We start from the raw sequence: 19,656 nt of genomic DNA, 5'->3' as shown, positions 1-19,656 counted from the left end.
AAACATATTCATGAATAAACATTATTCAGAAAGCAGGCTTCTTAAATTGGTAACTAGTGACAAAGGCTCCCCAAACCTTTTGAGGCAGCTGTTTGCAAAATGAGTCAACAGATTAAAAAAGTTATAATAAAGTAATTAAAGCATTAAAAAAAGTAATAATAATGGCAACATCAGGAAGCCCAGCAATGAAAGATGAAGAAGATAATAATTTTTAAAAGCAAATAGAAAAACTATGAAATTATAATAGAGAGGAAGCCCTTGGGATCCACTGTTACAGCTATACTTCTGTTAGAAGATACATAAGCCCTTTGACCTCAAATATATAGATCTCAGTCATTAATTTCAGAGAGAAATATCTTTAAGAGATAATTTAGGTTTAAGTGGGAAATTTCCAAATCTATAAGAGAGAATTGTTCAAAGTTCACAAAAGATCCTAAAATGCACAAGCAAACTATAAAGCTCTTAAAAGAAAACATAGAAGAAAGCTCCATGACATTGGATTTGGCAATAATTTCTTCAGTATGAACCAAAAGTACAGGCAACAAAAGAAAAAATAGATTAATTGGACTACACCAAAAAAAAAAACCAAAACAAAAAACCCTGTGCATCACAGGACACAACAGAGTGAAAAGGCAACACATGAGACTGGAAAAAATATTTCCAAATCTTCTAAAAAAGTAATGTCCAGGTAAGAAGTTGATATCCAGATTATATAAAGAATCCCCAAAACTCACTACCAACATCAAAAACAGCCTAATTAAAAAAGGACAGTGACTTGAACAGATATTTCTCCAAAGAAGATATACAAGTGATTCATAATGAAGACATTAAAAGACATTGAACATCACTAATCATAAAGGAACAAAACAAAACTACTTTTTTAAAAAAACCCACAAAACAAAATAATGAATGTTGATGAGGATATAGAGAAATTGGAATACTGTTGGTAGGAATGTAAAATGATGCATCAGTATGGAAAGCAGTATGAAGTTCCTCAAAAAATTAAAAATAGAATTACCATAGAGGATTTTTAGAACAGTAAAAATACTCTAAGGATGGATACATGTAATTATACATCTGGCTGTGCCCATGAAATGTACACCACCAAGAGTGAAACCTAATGTAAACTATGAGGGGGGGCCCCCAAGAAACCCAGAATTCATTTATTAAAAAATTATATATTTATTCTTACATGTTTAAACTTCAGCCACCTTCAAAGTTCTCTCCATTTGATGCAATGCACCTATTGAGACATTTTTTCCACTGCTCAGGACAGTTTTGAACTCTTTGATTTTTATGCCTTTTCGTGCTTCTGCTGTTTTTTGTTTTACCTCTTCCACATTGCCAAAACGCTTCTCTCTGAGGACTTTTTTCATCTGGGGAAACAGAAAAAGTCACTTGGGGGGAGATTGGGTTAATAGGGAGGTTGGGGCATGAGGGTCATGCTGTTTTTGGTCAAAAACTGCCGAACACTCAGCATGGTGTGGGCAGGTGCGCTCCTAAATCACCCATCGTGAAATGGGCAGAAGCATTGACCAAAGAGTCATCCAAAAAGATTCACTGAAGCTAAACACAGCCTCTCACAACAACGCCAGCTGGTGCACTGACACAGATGGGTTCCTAGTGGGGGAAGCCTGTACTACAAGGGGGTCACCCTCCAGAAGACAATTTCGGGTATTTTTGGATCCCCCCCTTACAAAGACTTTATGATGCATCATTGTAGGTTCATCACTTGTATCAAATGCACCGTTCTGGTGGACCCATTGATAATGGGACGTTGATAATGGGTGAGGCCATACATGTGTGGGGCAGGAAGTGTATCGAAAAAATCTCTGTTTCTTCCTCTCAGTTTTTGCTGGGAACCTAAAACTGCTCTAAAAAAATAAAATTCTTTAAAAAAATTAATTACTGCATGATTCAGAAATCTCACTTTTAGGTGTATATCTGAAAGAATTAACAACAGGATTCCAAAGATATATTTGCAGACTTACATTTATTGCAACATTATTCTACCAAGAGGGAGAAGCAACCTAAATGCCCATTGATGAATGAATGAGGAAAATGTGATATATACTTACAATGGGATATTAGTCAGCCTTAAAAAGATAGGGGAATCTTGTTACATGTTACAACATGGATGAACATTAAGGACCGCGTGCTAGGTCAAATAAACCAGTCACAAAAAAAAAGACAAATATTGCATGATTCCACTTACATAGGTATCTAAAGTGGTCAAACTCTCTGAAGGTAGAATGGTGGTTCCAGGGGCTGAAGGTATGAAGAAATGGAGAGATGGTATTGAATAGATAGAGAGTTTCAGTTTTGCAAAATGCAGAAATTCTAGAGATCTGTTGCACAGCAACGTGCACATAGTTACCACTACTGTACTATATTCTTAAAAATGGTTAAGATGATACACTTTGTTGTTTTTACCACAATTTCTTGAAAAAGAAGGAAATTGTGATACATGCTACAATATAGATGAACCTTGAAGACAGGTTAAGTAAATAAGCCACTTCCAAAAGTACAAACACTGTATGAGCCCCCTTACACGAGGTACTGAGAATAATCAGAGTTACATAGGCAGAAAGTACGATGCTGTTTGCTGGGGTTGTGGGAGAAGAGAATGAGAAGTTGTGTTATTCATAACGTTTCAATTTTGCAAGAAGTGAAGAATTTTGGAGATGGGTGGTTGTGAGGGTTGCACAGCAGTGTGAATATACTTAGTGCTGCTGACCGTGCACTTAAACACGGTTAAGATGGTAAAGTTTTGTCATGTACGTTCTACCACAATTAAAGTGTTGAAGAAAGAGAAAGAATGATAGTAAATTTTTAAATGATCATGTTACAATTTATTTTAAAATGCAAGGTAAAATAACATCTTTTTTACCAAAATGAAAAGTCCTTTTCAAAGACTTTTAAGTCTCTGTGACAACATTTGAGAGTACTTTTTAGCACTCACAACAACCTCTTCAAATGAATTTCTTTACCTTTACAAATGATTTCAAATTTTTATAAGTGAAAGCTATTGGTTCCTGTAAGAAATGCATTTATTAGGCAAATAAAATATTTCTCAATTCTTTGTTTCTTTTAGACAAGAAAGAGCAGTTGGTTTCTTGGATACTTAAGCTTGTGGACCACTTTGTCAAGTATATTTGACTAGAATAGAAAGTTAGGAGAAAATAGCTGAAAATTAGATTGGTTATGTTGAGATGCTGCCATATTACAAAGAGCTTCAAAAGACAAGCAGAAGAATTTAGATGAAAATAAAAGTATAAGTTCTTATATGTGAGTTGTGTGGTAGGTGTTTGAATGCACATTTTATTATTATGGTTTATAGTTTATATATGATACGACTCTTAATATATGATGCTAGGGAATAAAACAACTTAAAAATTGCTTAAAAAATTAAAGTTGCCAATACCACAAGGACTCAGCATTAAACTTCTTGGCTTATCATTTTCCTGCAGTAATACATGAGTTTCCTGGGGGCTACATCATACTGTATTCATCTCGGAACACCCCAGCTCTAATATAGGACTTCACGTAAGAGCTACTCATAAATGCTTTTTGACTGAATGATGGACTGAATTTCCCTCTTCATCTTTATTGCCACTCAATAATTTCCCATTCTCTCAACATACTATATCCTTTGCTCAGTTCTGTATCTATGTTAGTTGTTACCAGCAGGTAAATTGTTTAGCTTCAATGTAACCAAAATTGCTGTGAAATCAGTTCTTTTTATTCATCTCTTAAATAATTCATCTTATTTATTCGTTCGTCTCTCTTACACGGACTCGCCAAGTGATTATTCATGCCACGTCTTCTAAGCCCTCCTGCTCTTCCCCTTTCCTAACCGTACATCTGCCCCACAGAGAAACTGAAATTGGCTGGTGAGAGCTCCTGTCTGAGTTCTTATTTTCAGCAGAGCATGAATTCCATCAACTTTCCTTCCCTCCACTTTCTGTTGAACTGGTTTCGGTCCTCTTTATTATCATTATTTTTGAAAACTCAAATAATGTGTACATTGTAGGAGGGAAAATTATCCTTCTCTCTCCATTGCTCACTTCAGCTTTACATGAGATTTTCTTCTCAACCCAGCCAGGCCATGAGAGGTGGTGAAAGGAGCGGAAGACGATGTAGGCTCAGGCAGTTCTTCCCTTCCTCCCTCCCTTCTCTAATTCTGGCCTGACCACCACCTCTGGCCAATAGACTGCCCTGCACTTGACCCCACTGCCCCATTGTTCAGCATGGGCGTCTAGCTCTGAGCAGAAAAATCGCACATAAGACCTGCGTTTTGTTTCAGCACATCATTTGTTGGAACCTACTTTGTGCCATGCATTGTGCTAGATGCTTTGCCTGTTAGTTTATTCTTTCCACTTGCCACCTAAATTCTAAACAGCAGCTTACAAATGAGCATAACCTGTTATTAAGTTGGGGACCGACTGCATGTTCTCAGTGGGTGCTAATGTTTTACATGGAATTCCTTATGACCTTTTGCATTATTCCTATCAAGCCATTCTATAATATATGGTTTGTTTTTGTAATATAGTGGTAAACTGGCAGAAATGTTATTTTCCTTTTGTTTTGCTCCATTTGTAGCTTGTAAAAAAGCACTCCCATTTAACAGTGCTTCTTCAATGTACTGTAGTTTGTATAAATTTTGAGAGCTTTGTGACCTGCCATTTGGGCCATGGTCAAATTTTGAACTGAGCTGTGCAGCTTGGTGCTTCCTCAGTGATCATTATTTTGCTGTTGAAAACCTTGGCAGATTATATGATTCATTTAGATAAAACTTGTGAATATTAAGAATTTTGATTATCATGATCTAGTCAGCAACAATAAACTTAAACCACAGAGTCTTTATGGATTTTTTTTTTTTTTTTGGTGCAGTGAATCAAAATAGTGATACTATTTGTGATGAATGAAATGATAAACCCTAGCAACTGATTTGATTGTCTCCAATTCAGAGATCCCCAAGGGAAGCTTGATTGTTAAAAAGTGGGGAAAATTCTTATATTTGGTAATGCAATTCAAACTAATTCCGCATTCTACAAATAATTAATTAGCACTCGTTAAGTATGTGCCAAAGAGACAAAGACAAGGTACAGTCCTCACGTTTAAGGAGCTTTCATTATAGCACACAGTCAAATTTCTCTTTGTCCTTCCACAATACCTAGTAGAAGTCTTGCACATAGACGTCCAAAATTAATTCACTCAGCAAATTGTTATTGTGTGCCCAGTATGTGCCAATAGTGGTTGACATGATGTTACACCATCAGCTGGTTAAAGGTGCTTCTTGGGAATTGCAAATATGTCCATCCTTTTCCTTAGTTACTACAAATTGAAATCAGAAGTTGCCTTGCATTTTTCCAGCATGTAAATATATAACGCTTTCTTAATTAGAGGAAGGGATTAAATTCATTGAGTGGCAGAACTCAAATGGCAATGCAATTTGTTTTTCATAAGGAAAATTGTTCTGCATTGAGGTCTTATTTTTTTTTATTAACTAAAATTTCTAAGTCATGTTTCTTAAGGAATCTTTTGATCTTAATTTTAGTGTGTCTTACAGATATTACAGTAATAGTAAATCAAATAAAATTTTAAAGCAAGGAGAATTAGCCTTTAATTGAACCAACTTTTTGTTTTATATCTTTGTTTCAAATGATTTGGTGTTTTAGACCAGTGGTCCACAAGTAAAAGTCATTTGCCATCCCCACCCCAGGACATTTGGCAATGAATGTTAGGAGACATTCTTGATTATCACAACTGACTGAGGAATTACAGGCTGGCTACTGGCATCGAGTGGATAGAGACCAAGGGTGCTGCCAACATTCCTTCAATGCACAGGACATCCCCCTATAACAAAGAATTGCCCAGATTGAGAAATCTTAGATAGTATATTTTGTAGTGAATAGTGAAAAGCATATGAACATTATACATAACATGTAATCCCAAAATATAAGAGATTAAAATAGGTATTTTTCCTTTTTTAGTTTTGTTTTTCTTTAATTTTTATTAAGTGTGTTGGGGTGTCATTGGTTAATAGGATCATATAGGTGTCAAGTGTACATTTCTGTGATACAAGGTCTGTATATATTGCACAGTCTGCCAACTACCTGCAGTCAAACCATCTCCCGTCACCATATATTGGGCTTGAATACTGTCTATGTGCCACAAGATACAGGTTCCAGATGGTCTGAAGGCATAAGGCCCCAGTTCTCAAAGAGATCACAGTCTAAAATTAAAGATAATATATACTTTGTAAATTAAAAAGTTACAAAATAATATGCTAAGTTTATTATAGAGCTAAGCAGTATATATCTTCACTCTGGCGAGTCAGAGAAGGCTTGACAGAGGAGGTGGCACTTGAGCAGTTTATAGAAGTTCTTGTCAAACTCGAACACTCACTCAGGTACTAGTTAGGAAAGGACAGCACATGCAGAGGGAACAGCATGTGAAAAAGCCTGGTAGCTGGTTAAACTGCAACCATTGTAAGTAGGGTTAAGAGGGGGCTGGAGTTTCAGGTAGAGGCCTGATTTAGGACGGCCTTGAAGCCAAGGACTTTGGAATTTATCCTGAAGACAAGGATGTAATACAGCTCATGCCCGTTTTACAAAGACAGTTCTGAATGAAGGTTGTGTGCAGGACAGAGATGAGAAACCCTTTGGGAGAGGAGTTTATCTGACTCAGTAAGAAATTGTGAAGGTCTGAGACAACATAGAAAGGTCTGATTGTCAGGACTTGGTATCATGAATATCTTGCATGGTATGGGAGGACAGTAGATAAAGAAGAGGAGAAAGGATGACTTCCACATTTCATCTCGGGGATTTCATGGATGAGGGAGCCAAAAACCAGGATTGAAACTATATGGGAGGAGACAGAGCAGATTTGGAGAATGGGTGATGGAAATGTTTTGGGTTTTTTTAAAAAACATGTTGTTTTTGAGATATCTATGGGACATACATCTTTTGCCCAGGAGCCTATTGAATACCTGTATGATTATGATTATTAGGAATGACACGGAAGCATTGTGGTCTAGGAGTAAAGAATTCTGTTTCTAAATTTGCCAGTGAATGCTCGTTTTTCATCTGTAATGTTTAGAGTGTGGTGATAGAAACATACCCCTTACGGGAGTTATAAGTAATATTGAGCTAAAGAATAAATAATTGAATATTATAAGGCATTTGAAAAATTGTAGTAGTTAAACACTCTGGGGGCTATACAACCTTTTACTGAGATAAATGTTCGTATACCAAAGTTAAGATTCCTAAGATCATTCATTTTGATGGCATTTGAATAACATCGGCTGACTTCTCTAGTATGGTTTAGATAAGCTTTTTGCTTGGTTTTGGTTTGTTTTTTTTTTTAGATTTTTCACTACTCAAGTATGTTTTTTTCCCCTGCTTTTTGCGTAACAAGAAAAACTTCATCTTACAGCTTATGACCAAACCTCTTGTGCTAATATTGTTTATACTTCCCCTATTAAAAAAAATGATACATACTACCTTTAAAATGTTCACAGAAAATGCATTAGCTAATAAACATGAAAAGCAAAACAACTGTAAAATGTTTGCTGTGACGGGGTTGTTTTCAAGTTCTTCACTGAGGCTTCTGTCCGTCAACCCTCTGAGCAGGAAACAGTATAAGGTTTCTTATTATTGTTATGACTAACACATTGTAAAGCTCTTTTTCCTTTAATCCATTTAGTACAGGATCTATTTAGTACTGGCCAGTGTCCCAGAATACCATCAGAGATAAGGCTATTATCATTTCATTGAGCATTATCCTAGGAAAGCATTTATAAAATTGAACTCTGTTGCACCTGCTGACCTCCTTTTTCAAATGAAGGAAGGGTGGGGATGGAGATTATGTTCACTGAATTCAGAGGGAGCAGAGTGTTTGACAGCCTGAAACTGTGCTTTAGTTAGCGCCTTTTATATTGTGCAAATCGATTCCATCTTGGACTCTGGAAGAAGTAAGTTGACAATTCAGATCAGGAAGTTGATGATCACATTGGGTGCTCTGCACTTATTGTCACAGTTGCTATTTTTTATCATGTGCAATTCTATAATAGGACTCCTGGCTATTTCTGGGATTAATCTGAAATGCTTGCTTGCCTTTGCTGTACATGGAATCAAGTGGCATTATCTTCACACATGAAAGACAAGTTCAGAAGAGTTAGATTTTTAATATTTTGCTAACTTAAAAAAAAAGTCATCACAATGGAAAAGAATGCTCAAAAACAATTTCAAAAACTTAATTTTCTCTTGAGTCTGTTTTAAGTTGAAAAACTTGAAGAATACTGCCATATAACTTTCAAGTATCCCTTTAAAAATATTTTACATTGTTAAGTTACTTGAATTATCTTTATATAAAATAAATGCCACATGTATTTATGTAGGTATGCTATTACAGCTACACATTTAAACCCTTGACAAGTTTGTTGCTGGTTTGGGAGCAGTTTACTGAAGTAAATGAAGGCTCTGTGGCTTTCTAAAATTTTCTTTGATTGATAGGACAAGATATAAATGAAATAAAATAATTTCTCATGGTGTTGTCCCAACAAGTCTTTTTTCTCTATTCCGTTCTAATTTCTTCTCACATCCTTACATGCCATTTCTATAATTATTTCAGTGTTAAAATCTGCCATTTTTACTTCACATTATATTTTAAATTTTTCCATGGTGGTGCATTATAAAAGCCCATTATTTATATAATACACATGGAAAGCTGTGTATTTAATAATAGAGTATTTTACCAAGTTAATAATCTGGTAGGAATGTCAATTAATAAAATATAAACAATTTACATGATATAAAGCTGTAGGTCATTGGCAAAATTAAACTATACACTAGATTGCCTCAGCAATATCTATTGTACAAAATTCACAGGTCAGTAAAATAAGGTTTATCAACAACTTGGTGGACTATATTCATCTGAGTTTTATATATTGTTTAGATATGTATTAGCTATATAGTCAGAGAACACATGGGTGCAGTCCTTCAATCAAGGACTGAATTTAAGCTGTTTTGAACTATCTGAAAACTGAGGATCCTTTTATCAATTTATAAGTTTTATCAATTTGTTCAGTTTATTTAGTTAGCATTTCCTGCCTTTTAAATAAGAAAAAAAGTAATGTATTATCTGAATGCACATGTGCTATATGCAGTAATTTTAAATATTTAGTAATAAGGAGCATAAAAAAGGGAGGTTGCGTATGTAGCTGAGTATGGGTTTTATGGTCAAAGAGATCTAGAGTTTACTCCCGCCTCTACTGCAGGGAGCTGTGTCATCTTGGGCAAGTTATTTACCTTATCTCTTAGCCTCTATTTCCTTCTCTGTAAAGTGGGTTTAATAATGCATAGCTGCATTATAGAGTTTTAGTAAATGATATAATTAATATTTATGGGATGAGAAGAGAGGCTTACCCTACCAGTAACTTCCTAAAAGTTCCCAGCATAATGGAAGGAGGGGACAGGTTCCCCTCAACCCTATCCCCAGCCCTCCTCCTGGGATGAGAAACATGGGTGGGGGACAGACCAGCCTTGGGAAGGGCTGCTCAGCCTAATTCTCAGAAGTGGTAGTGCTGGCAAAAACCCTTGTTTTTTCTTCAACAGGAGAATTTTACTGTTTTTCTTTTTCTTCAGTTTGGTTGTTTAGAGACATTCCTGGATGCAGTTTGGTCAGTTACAATTAAAGTTGATTCTTTAAACACACACACACACACACACACACACACACCCCACCCCCCCACCCCCCGCCCATATATGGCAGACAGTCTCTCAATAAAGGTAGTTCTGGTACTTATTACCCTTAATATTATTCATTAAAATTTGCACGTAAGTTACTGCAGAAGTGTTTTAAATAATAGAGGACTGATACCATGGACCGAATCAGATTCTTATTAATCCTATAATGTTCTATAATGTTTGAAAGTTGCATATGCTGAGTTAATATTCACATACAAAATAAAATTAAAGTACATAATAAGAGAACTTATTTACGCTCTGCTAGCTAACATGTAACTTTTCTTTCAACAGGCTCAGCACTATGTCGCTACAACCTAAAGATTTCTGAATATACATCTTCAAAAGCTGCTTCTCTTTGCCCCAAACTACCAGTTCCAGCGAGGTAAATTTTATTGTATATTGTTAACTTGTGACTTTTGTTTTTGTAGGTAGATTTTAAACTGTGTATGGTATTCTAAGAGTCACTTGATACCAATTGCCTAGGTCCAGTACTTTTACATCAAAATTTTTAAAGTACTAGTATAAATGATAACATGTTATTTATATCTTTTTTAAAAAAATAGGCAAACAACTTTTCTCATTATCAGTTATTTTAAATTTCTTTGGGCGGGCTCACCTTTTTTTATATGCCATTATTTTTAAGTATACGAAACTGCTGAATCATTATAAAATCTAAAATAAACTTAAAAGCCAAGTCTGACAGTCTTTAAAGATTCGTAGAAATTGATCCTATTAATACTAATGGGGATAATTTTTAAATTTAAACGGCAAATTTAAAAAATATGCCAGTGATTATTCTCCATAGTTTATTTTAGGCTATATCTTTTAGGTACATTCTCTGTAATAGGTTGTTTACATATCTTACCCAAGGTCTTATACAACAAACAAACATGTATTATTAAGTAATGAATGTTTACTTACTACTGCATGTAATTGATGCAAGAATCGGGAAAAAATCTCATGGTTGTTATAAGTAAAGCAAATTTTAAAATTATAAGTTAATTTTTAAGAAAGGAAATAAATTTTCAAGCACTGTGGAATATATTCTCAGAATTAGGTGTATAGGATTTGGAGCATGTCTGATCTTAAGAACCTTAGCATGTATCTCTAACCAGGTATGACATGAGTCAACCTTTCCAGGAATACTGACCTGAACCACTTTTATCGTATCTCGGTACACTGTAGAAAGCTGTTGGTCAAAACTTTTGAGACTCATGTCTACTTTCCCTCGGATTGCGTATGGATGTAACTTGTGCTTTATCAACTTGAATTTGAAACTTTCTGCTGAAAAGTAGATAAAGCAGATAGCAGTTCAATTGATTTCCGCTTTTAGTCTTGTCAAGTTGCTTCTGGTGTTAAAATGTAAAGCCTTTGGACATAAATATAAAGGAACTATTTTAAAAGATACTAAGTCAAAGGGATCTACACGTTATGGGCTTAGGCTAATAGATAAGGAGACGCCATCTGTGAAAACTGAGAACATTAGGGAGGCTGTGACAGTAAAGAAAAAGAGGTGGTTTGAATAGAGGCACTAGAGAAAATTCATCAATGTGAAACTAAGAAAAGCTATGTCCTACTGAATTGCTAAAGCCTTGTTTTAAATGCATATTTTGAGTACAGTCGCTATTTTAAGACATAAACATATTATAAAAGCATAACCAGAAAGCTTTGAAAATGAGGTTGCCTTGCTCCTGTACCCCCTGGTGGGGGCCCCGGCGTGTGGGGCGGCGCGTACTGCGGGCCGCCCCCCGCCTCCCATCTCTGATTTTACCTTGCTGAGAACTACCTGTTCCTGGCGATTTGGGGTGTTTTAGTGTTGGCGGCACATACATGCACGTCTCACACACAGCATCCTAAGGATATTCACCAAAAGACAAAGCGTAGTATTAGGGGCTTGGCGTATAGATATGGACAGACTTGGCTTCTAACAAGGTCATCCACTAACGTGTCGGCAATTCAAGATGCAATGACTAAATTCAATGTTTATATCTTATTTAAAGATCCTTACAATCTGTGTCTTACCACTTTTGTCTGAACTCAGCTCATTGGAAAATAAAGAAGAAATAATTGATAGGAGGAAGGCAGATTAGGACCCGGTAAATATCATTTATTATTTGGCGAACAAAATGAAAGGATCAGAAATCAGAATAAATTTGTTCTAATAAAAAACTTGGGACACTACCTTGTTCCATACTAGTATTATATACCGAATCTAAAAAGATGACTAAGCTCTAGCGTGTCCCTAAGAAACTCTGTCCTTTAAAAAACTAGGGACTGTTTTTTATATATGCCTATTTTTTTGTTAATGTGTCCAAAAGACCAGCACTAGGCAAACTTGTGATGCAGGCAAATGGCCCTCAGCATCTCTCACATCTCTCCTGCTGTCCCCCTAGGAGCAGCCTAGTGGGACAGAAAGAGGGTGAACTTTGAGCCCAGCTAGGCCTGGAAGTGATTCTCTGTCACCACTTTCTATTTGTCAGCTTAAGCAACTCTCTTAATCTCTCTGTTAACCAAGTTTCCTCACATATACAACGAGAATTTAATAGTTCTGTCATGGAATTGTAAGAATTAAATTCGATAATATGTGTTACACATCCATTATTGTGCTTGCCTTTGGCTTGAAAGTATTATTTCTCTCAGCCACAAGCCTCCCCATTACCCCCAACCTTGCTGGGCACCCAGGCCCCTTCTGCGGCTGGAGACAGTGCCTGTTTAGAGAAAAGCAGCTGTAAACTAATTTTCAGTAAAACATCATTCCCCTATAATTGCTCAATGATTACTATTTTGAAGAGCTTTTAAATTTAAAAACAAATGCCTAGAAAGAGCCCTATTTACCCAAATTCATAACTCTCTGTTGGTGACATGCAAAACATAATAGCAATGGGGAGACTAGCTAGTCTATACACTACACTGCTTAAAGGTTTAGGTATAGCTAGAGAAAATTGCAATACGAGAAGCAGATTACATAAATTCAGTTTATTCATCAAACGTTGATTTTGGTATTTTTGGATTCAGAAAGGGTGCTGGGTACTGGGAAATTAATAACATAATATAGAAATGAGAAACTAATAGCCAAGAAAAAATTGTTATCTATTTATATTTTTAAATGAAGGATTCAAGGTAAATTAACATTTATAAATCATCTACTGTATGCCAGCTACCATATTAAGCTTCTCGTATGTATTAATCTCATTTAACCCTCACAAAAGCCTATAAGAATATTGTCCCAATTTATAGATGAGGAAATAGAAGATAAGAGAGATTAAATGAATTATTCAAGAGTTCACAACTAATTGTTGGGGATCAGAATTTGAATCTAAGTTCTTGTAAAATCTATAGTACCATTAGTTTTTTTTATTTTTAAGAGAAAGAGAGTACAGGAATTAAAGGAGAGAAAAAATAAAATAAAACATGAAAACCATTGCATATTACCATTAGATTCTTGAGTTAACTTTTTTCTTGCCTTTTCTGCATTATGGAAGGAAATATTGCCAGAACCCTCTATTGTTCTTCTTTCTTAAATAAAGCTTTTAATTACAAATCATGTGTAATTGCTTATTTAGAATCTGAAGGGTTTTAAAAATTGAGTAATCATTGGTTTATAACATTACAAAGTTTCAGGTATGCAACATTATAGTTCGACATCTGTATATACTGTATCATGCTCACCACCAAAAGTCTAGTTTCCATCTGTCACTGTATAATTGACTCCCTTTACTCATTTCACCCTCCTTCCACTGGTAACCACCAATCTGTTGTCTGCTTCTATGAGTTACTGTTCTTGTTTTTTGTTTTATAATCTGAAGTTTTAAAATAATTGTGTAAGGTGCCAACGCCTGTCTTCTCTTATGAAGGTATATGGAGAAGAGACATTAGGCATTGTTTGTCACCATACTTTGAGGGAGTTCACTAATTATGATAGTCTGGATTTAAAGGCAAATGTTTTTTGCCTTTATGTTTTCCTATGAGTGGCTTTAAAAGACTCATTATAAATTTATTTTGTTCTTGTTGACTGTTTCAGTCATGTGAAACAGCATCAGTTCCTAATGGAACAACATTGACTTCTTAAAGATTCCATTTCTATGAGCTTCAAAAAGTAGTGAAACTTATATATGGAATTCTTTATGCCTGTCCACTCAATTAGGAAGCACAAACTCTGTCATGCAGGTTAGCCACTTAAATAGAAATCTCACATATTAGGCTCTCAGAATTATTATTTTCTGAGAGGCGTATGAAATCAGCTAACTCATCTTAAATTCACTAGACTGTATAGGATTTAAATGGTAAAATATAAGACAGACCATATCAATGCCATGATTACTTACATTTTTTTTAGTAAGAAAATAATTCAAGTATTAACTCATGGGTGGTTGAATAGTTTTTGTTTGGGGAAGAGTTGAGAAAAAGAATGAGATACAAAGGGAATCTAGTGCTTTTTACTTGAAAGCTAAGTATTTAATTTTATTTCTTACTACTGTGTCCAAATACTATCTTCTCTTTTGCCTTCTATTTCTGTTATTCTGTACCAGTTAGAGCAGATTTTGAGCATTTTGGCCATCAGCTAATCAGTTTGTGTTAATTTTGTAATCTTCAAATTTAGAGTTGTCAGGGTTTTTTTGCTTTGTTTTGTTTTAACAGACATAGATTGAATCATAAGGCAAGGAATTATTGTTATATTGCTTCATTTCTTTGGGGGATACATGTAAAAGTATTCTTTTCATTGGCCATATATCTATGTGCAGTATAAAAATGACTTAAAAGGTTAAGTTCAGAGCAGCTATTACTCAGTGTTTCCTCTTTGAAAACAATGAAGGATTAGAATTTTAACAGTAGAACCCTTCCCTTTTCAAATCATCTATTCTCGTTCTAAGTCTGAAAAGCAGAAGCACACTAAAGATATTGGGCTTGCTGCTCCTATTAATTCACAATCATTGATTTCTAGGTGGGCATAATATTGTTGTTATTATTATTAATATTGGAAAAGACAGAGGGCTTCCCTACCCTTTCAATTAACAGATGGAAAAACAGAGGGAGAAAGAGAGATGGAGTGATACGCAACTATGTAATGTTAGGAGAATCACCCAGGGCTTTTGAATCCAAGTCCAGGTTTCTTTCCTTTATTTCTTTTAGGAATGATGTGTATTTCTTTGAGTATAAAAATACATCAGCATCCTGTTAGGATATGAGAGCTCTAGGTGGAGTCACCTCTGTTCAGAGGATCAAGTTTACTATGGTTATCTGACAGGAAAAAGGAAATAGGAAAGCAGGCCAAGAAAATTGGTGGCTATTAAAAATAAGAAAAAGACATCAGTCTCCTTAAGATGGATATATTTTATGTTTAAAGTTGGAGGCAAGTGAGTTAAACAGAGGCTACATCAGAGATGATGGACTAATAAATAAAGCAGGTGACGATGCGTGTAATCATGGACCAGAGAGGACTTTAGTTTTGAAGGCTAGGGAACCAAGCCTTAGTTAAAAATACGGTTAGACGTCCTTAGATGGGCACATGAATCTGGTAGGCACAGTATCAAGACAGCATCAGTTTAAAGGTTTCTTTCCCAAATCAGCCTTCCTTGACCTAGGAACTTACAGTTAATCCTATTTGATTTTTTTTCTTGTAATATTTCTAACTAAATCCATTTCACTTAAAAGTATTGTGTAATTTAATATCTTTTTATATCATTAGTGAAACAAATTTTGGTGAAAAAATGATGACTTACATACCTGTAATTAAAGCATTACTCAGAATGCTTTGGCTTTCTGAAATTTCTGACAAAATATCAAATCTTTGTCATCAACTTTCACTCAGACTTTCACTATCACCATTTTAGAGGCATACACAAATACACCCACAGCTCACAAGATGCAAATTTTTAAAAATAAACACTGATGTCATATTGTCACATCATGTTGGGATGCATTTCACTGAAGCATAACTAAGGTAAGGCTAGATCTTTAAAATTATATTATTTTATTGTTTCATGAAGCCTAACAGTTTGGAAGAAATTGCTTGTTCTTACTCCCAGTCGTGCTCATTTACTAACATTTGAGGAAGGAAAATAGAATAGTATTTTGCTTGTGTTTATACAAAGTTGCTTTGCTGAGGTTAGAAACTTTGGAATTTGATGCTCAACCATGTAATCTTGACCAAAATACGGTGCCAACCAAGAATAAAAACATACTATTCCTTCCAGTCAAAATGTTGTATTAGAGCTGTGACTCACAGTGCTACAAATAATTCTGAAGATGTGGGATTTATGTTAGCAATGGCTCAATTTTAACTTAACATACACATAAATGTGTATTCTTGCATTGACACATACATGGACTCTCTCAGAATCCAAGCAAATCACAGCCGAGGGCATGTTATAGAGCTTTGTTCAAAATCTCTTCCTAATTAGATACGTACCATCCTCTCAGAAGCTAAAGTAGGACCATGTTAATAACAAACCTGATGAATGTCATGTTTCACACACAGCTGTGTTTCTTCACAAGTAAAAGCTGCAGTCTGATAAGAGATTACCTCTTTTTTAAATATTAATAATCTCATAGTAACAACATATAAAAAGAAAGCAAAAGCCTCAAATCCTATGACCCTACCAAGTGAGAGATTTTTCATTTGTTTATGTTTTTGTTCTGATCCTTATATATATATATATATATCTTTTATACAGAGATGCAATCATCACATTAGATATAAATTTTGGGGTTTTTTTTCCCCTTGTTCTCTTACATCATACATATTTCCATACATTATTATTAATGGCTATTGTTTTATTTTTTAAAGATTTTATTTATTTATTTTTAGAGAGAGGGGAAGGGAAAGAAAAAAGGAGAGAGAAACATTGATCAGTGCTTTTCACACGCCCCCAACTGGGTACCTGGCCTGCAGCCCAGGCATGTGCCCTGACTGGGAATCAAACCAGCGACCTTTTGGTTTGCAGATCAATGCCCAGTCCATTGAGCCACACCAGTCAGGGCCATGGTTATTGTTTTAAACAGCTGCATATTATGCTCTATTAAGTCATGCTGAGGCATCATGTTCTATATGAGAGTTACTAAGCTTGTGCCCAAACACCATTTTAATCTAAGGTTTTGCATGCTGTTCTGATAGAGGAAATACTCTCTTAATGGTGGCACATTTCAAGCAACAGCACATATGTGTTTTTATTTTTAAATAGCTTATGGCAAAAATTCATTTTCAGTTCAATGAAGTCCATGTTTGTAAGTTTTGTCATCTGCTCCTTGATTGATAGATGGGTAGGCTGAGGAATTTAAGTGTTTGGTTTTGCTTTTGGTAGTTTTATGTGTGTGTGTGTGTGTGTGTGTGTGTGTGTGTGCGCGCGCGCGCTTCTTTTTCGAAGGGGAGGGTAATGTCTTCTGTTGGAATATGCACTCCCCCCTCTTTGACAGGGTTCGCGGTGAGATTCGCGCCATTGCCCATGACAGTCATCTTCATAGCATCAAGCTCACAGCTCTCAGCTCCCATACGGCGTGTGGAGGGTGGAGTGTACTGCAGTCATGTTCACCCTTCATTTGTGTGTTGGATGTGGCATTTATATTAAGTAGGAGTAATTTTTTTTCTGATTTTTTTTTTCTTGTGTCACCAGTGCACCTATTCCATTCTTCCATCGCTGTGCTCCTGTGAACATTTCCTGCTATGCCAAGTTTGCAGAGGCCCTGATCACCTTTGTCAGTGACAATAGTGTCTTACACAGGCTGATTAGTGGAGTAATGACCAGCAAAGAAATTATATTGGGACTTTGCTTGTTATCACTAGGTAATTGTTTTTCTCATTATTAGCTATTGCATAGTACTACAGCAGAAGACTGTTTTGTCTTTTAACCAAAATATGAATACAACTGGGGATACTTGTAAAATGTTTCACTTCCCATAGCCAAATAATTGTTTCAGATTATATATAGTTATGAATATATATATATATCTGAAACTCATTTCTTTTCTTTTTTTCTCATTGGAGAAAACTGGTATGTTCCCAAACTTTGGTTACTAAGTCTCTAATAACCTTTAACATTATAACATGAGGATTCTTTTAACAAATCAATACCCCTTTGTTTTTAGTTATGAATCTAATCTTTGGCTTATTTGCTTATAAAAAGAGGCCACATTTTTATGTATATTTCTATCAAAGAACATAGATTTCTGATTGATTACTTCTGAAATATTTTTTCCCTTGCAGTAGTTCATAGTATCATTGTATTGCTGGAAAAATTAGGAAATCTCCACTTGTTAGCCACTGAGTTTTCTTGTCATGGAGTAGACAGTATAATCAAATAATACTGGTATTTTCAAGATATGAACTCCCTATATTATCCTAGAACTATATGTAGCCATGTCAGAATTTATAGACCTTTTTAGCTGGAAGAAGTAAACTGGTAGGAACCAAACAACCATTTCATTATCTAAGTAAAATGAGTATTTATGTCTGTTAGCAACAAGCATAGTCATTGAGAAGACCAGCTATATTTCCGTCTTGTCATTAGAGAGTATTTTCTTTTTGCTTAGGTAGTACTTGACTCAAATGAAATAATGCTGTCCATATGAAAAGCTATTTCTGTGATATTTGAACTGCTCCTATCTGGTTTTGGTTCCTGTACATTTATTGCAAAAGTGAGTACCTTAATAATGTTACCTAGCTTGACTATTAGCCTAGTTTTACATAAGAATTATTGGGTTTCTGAAGTAGTTGAATACTTTACCAAGAAAAAAAAATCTCAACCTTAAAAATGTAATAATAATGTTCTTAACCATTGGAATTCCAACTTTTTATTAAATGTTTCTCTTGAGGCTTAAGATCTTTGTCCATTAGTTTGTGAAGTGGACCTTTAGTTAACTAAAGGTGAACAAACTATATTTTAGAAACAAATTTCCCCATAAAAGAACTAAGTCCTCCCACTTTATTTTTTGAGACTTTTACTCAAGACTTTAGCATGTTGGAATTTAGTTGGGGATGGGCAGAATAGCTGGCTGAATAACTCAAACTAAGCTTTGCTCCTTTTTGAAGAGCTTCTTAAGCAGGACCCTGGCCCCAGTTGAGGACTGAGGTCAGAGGAATCTTGGCTTCACGAGGCTTCAGGATATTATTCCATAGGGTCAGACCATGTTTTGGAATTTCAGAGGAGATATAACCAGAAAAAGATAAACTACTGTCTAGTTTACTAATCAACCATCAAAGAAATTGGTCCTGAGATGCATAGATTACTTAAGGAAGTGTAGCACCTAATTTAACTGATCTCTCTCTACATGTGATAAGTTTTCTGGTCACCAACATGACATGTCATTCTCTACACTTTGTGTGTTGGCATGTGTGTCTGCATGTGAGTTCTGATGCCTTCCTGTGGTGAATCCACAACAGTTCTGTGCTGTTTTTGAGTCACCATGTACATTTGCATGTATTCTTTTCTGTGTTTATAAACCCACAGTTAGGTGCCTTTGGTTTCAAGTGGCACTAGTACCAAAGTCAAAGTACAAAAGCAACCAGTTTCCTTTTTTTACCTAAATTGGGGTCATGAATAATAGCAAATTATTTCCCTAGGAGAAAGCAATTGAAAGAGTTTTTATGTTTTCCAGAATTTTCAAATAATATTCTACATGTTCTCTATTTATCTTCCCTGCAGTTCTATCCATGATTTTGATGGTGATAATCAGGTATATATCAAGAGTACTTGTATGGATCGTAACAATTCTGGTCATACTGGGTTCACTTGGTAAGCTACTTATTTCTTTGTTTTTCAGTAATTAGAATTGAGAATTAACAATTGCTTTTGTCACTCCCTCAATTTGGAGCTACTTTGATTACTTAAAAAAAATTTCTGCTTGTGAATTAATTTTAACTGTAAAAAAACTGGTAAGTGGATTACATTGACATTAGGTTACTGTGAGA

At 35.2% G+C, this 19,656-nt stretch overlaps 1 protein-coding gene across 3 annotated transcripts in view; it reads left to right on the top strand.

The window, feature by feature from the left end:
* The window catches only part of SLC44A1 (solute carrier family 44 member 1), a 168,246-nt gene that overhangs the window by 82,596 nt on the left and 65,994 nt on the right, over nucleotides 1-19,656 (top strand). For all 3 annotated transcript variants that reach the window (XM_054584588.1, XM_054584587.1, XM_054584586.1), the window contains exons 5-7: nucleotides 10,044-10,134; nucleotides 17,363-17,532; nucleotides 19,391-19,480. In XM_054584588.1, the coding sequence (XP_054440563.1) occupies nucleotides 10,044-10,134; nucleotides 17,363-17,532; nucleotides 19,391-19,480 (351 nt within the window). The remainder of the gene's footprint in view (nucleotides 1-10,043; nucleotides 10,135-17,362; nucleotides 17,533-19,390; nucleotides 19,481-19,656) is intronic.

Source organism: Pteronotus mesoamericanus, unplaced genomic scaffold, assembly GCF_021234165.1.
Source record: "Pteronotus mesoamericanus isolate MK-2021 breed Mesoamerican mustached bat unplaced genomic scaffold, CSHL_Meso_final contig_78, whole genome shotgun sequence".
Classification (NCBI taxonomy): domain Eukaryota; kingdom Metazoa; phylum Chordata; class Mammalia; order Chiroptera; family Mormoopidae; genus Pteronotus; species Pteronotus mesoamericanus.
Note: the sequence above shows the minus strand (reverse complement) of the source record. Positions and strands in the feature narration are given on the sequence as shown.